At 42.6% G+C, this 664-nt stretch overlaps 1 protein-coding gene across 1 annotated transcript in view; it reads left to right on the top strand.

Annotated features, from left to right (window-relative positions):
- LOC131882637 (uncharacterized) overlaps positions 1–658 on the top strand; it is a gene marked incomplete in the record, with an annotated part of 7426 nt that extends 6768 nt beyond the window's left edge. The window contains 1 exon segment of the mRNA XM_059229849.1: positions 136–658. Coding sequence (XP_059085832.1) covers positions 136–558 — 423 coding nt within the window.
- Between the last annotated feature and the right edge of the window lie 6 nt (positions 659–664).

Raw genomic sequence — 664 nt, 5'->3', positions numbered from 1 at the left:
TTGAACTTTTTTTTTCACATTGGAACTCGTGCACCTAAAATGTTGTTTACATTTGCAGGTACCAATCTCCTTTGTTGGATGTTTTGTCAGCAGTGATACTTGACGAGATATGATGATTAAATTCTTTGCTTTCAGGCAGCCCGATGCATTTACAAGGAGGTTTTAAAACTTCCCTTTTTCCATTTGGAAGATGTGCTCATAACCGGCTTTGGAGCTCAAAACTGCAATATCACTTTGGAACACTCCAGCAAAATCAAGACTGGCCCTCCAGAAATGGAAGATCTCCTACCCAACGATGTTTTGGTCCATTATGTGAAGAGCCGTTCCAAGAACGTGCTCCTCAAAGTCACCCATTTTGACTCCTTGCAAGCCAAATATAACGCTCTATTGGCCCAATTAGGAAACCAGACCAAGGAAACTCCCTTCACGATTGTGCCCAATTCCTATTTTGAGTCTCGTGCCTTCAGAGAGGAACGCATGAGTGCCCAATACAGAAGGGACATGCTGAGGCTGAAATATCGCCTTGATAAGAATCATAACGGGACGGCGCAGACTTGAACAATGTTCTTGAGGTGCTTGAATTTTTCTTTATGCCAAAAGCTACACTTCCGATTGATTGACCTGCTCCAGAAGACTTGAAATCGGTATGAAGAAATCGGTAACA

This window comes from Tigriopus californicus, chromosome 6 (assembly GCF_007210705.1).
Source record: "Tigriopus californicus strain San Diego chromosome 6, Tcal_SD_v2.1, whole genome shotgun sequence".
NCBI lineage: Eukaryota > Metazoa > Arthropoda > Copepoda > Harpacticoida > Harpacticidae > Tigriopus > Tigriopus californicus.
The sequence above is the reverse complement of the archived record's forward strand: the minus strand, read 5'-3'. Positions and strand labels throughout refer to the sequence as shown.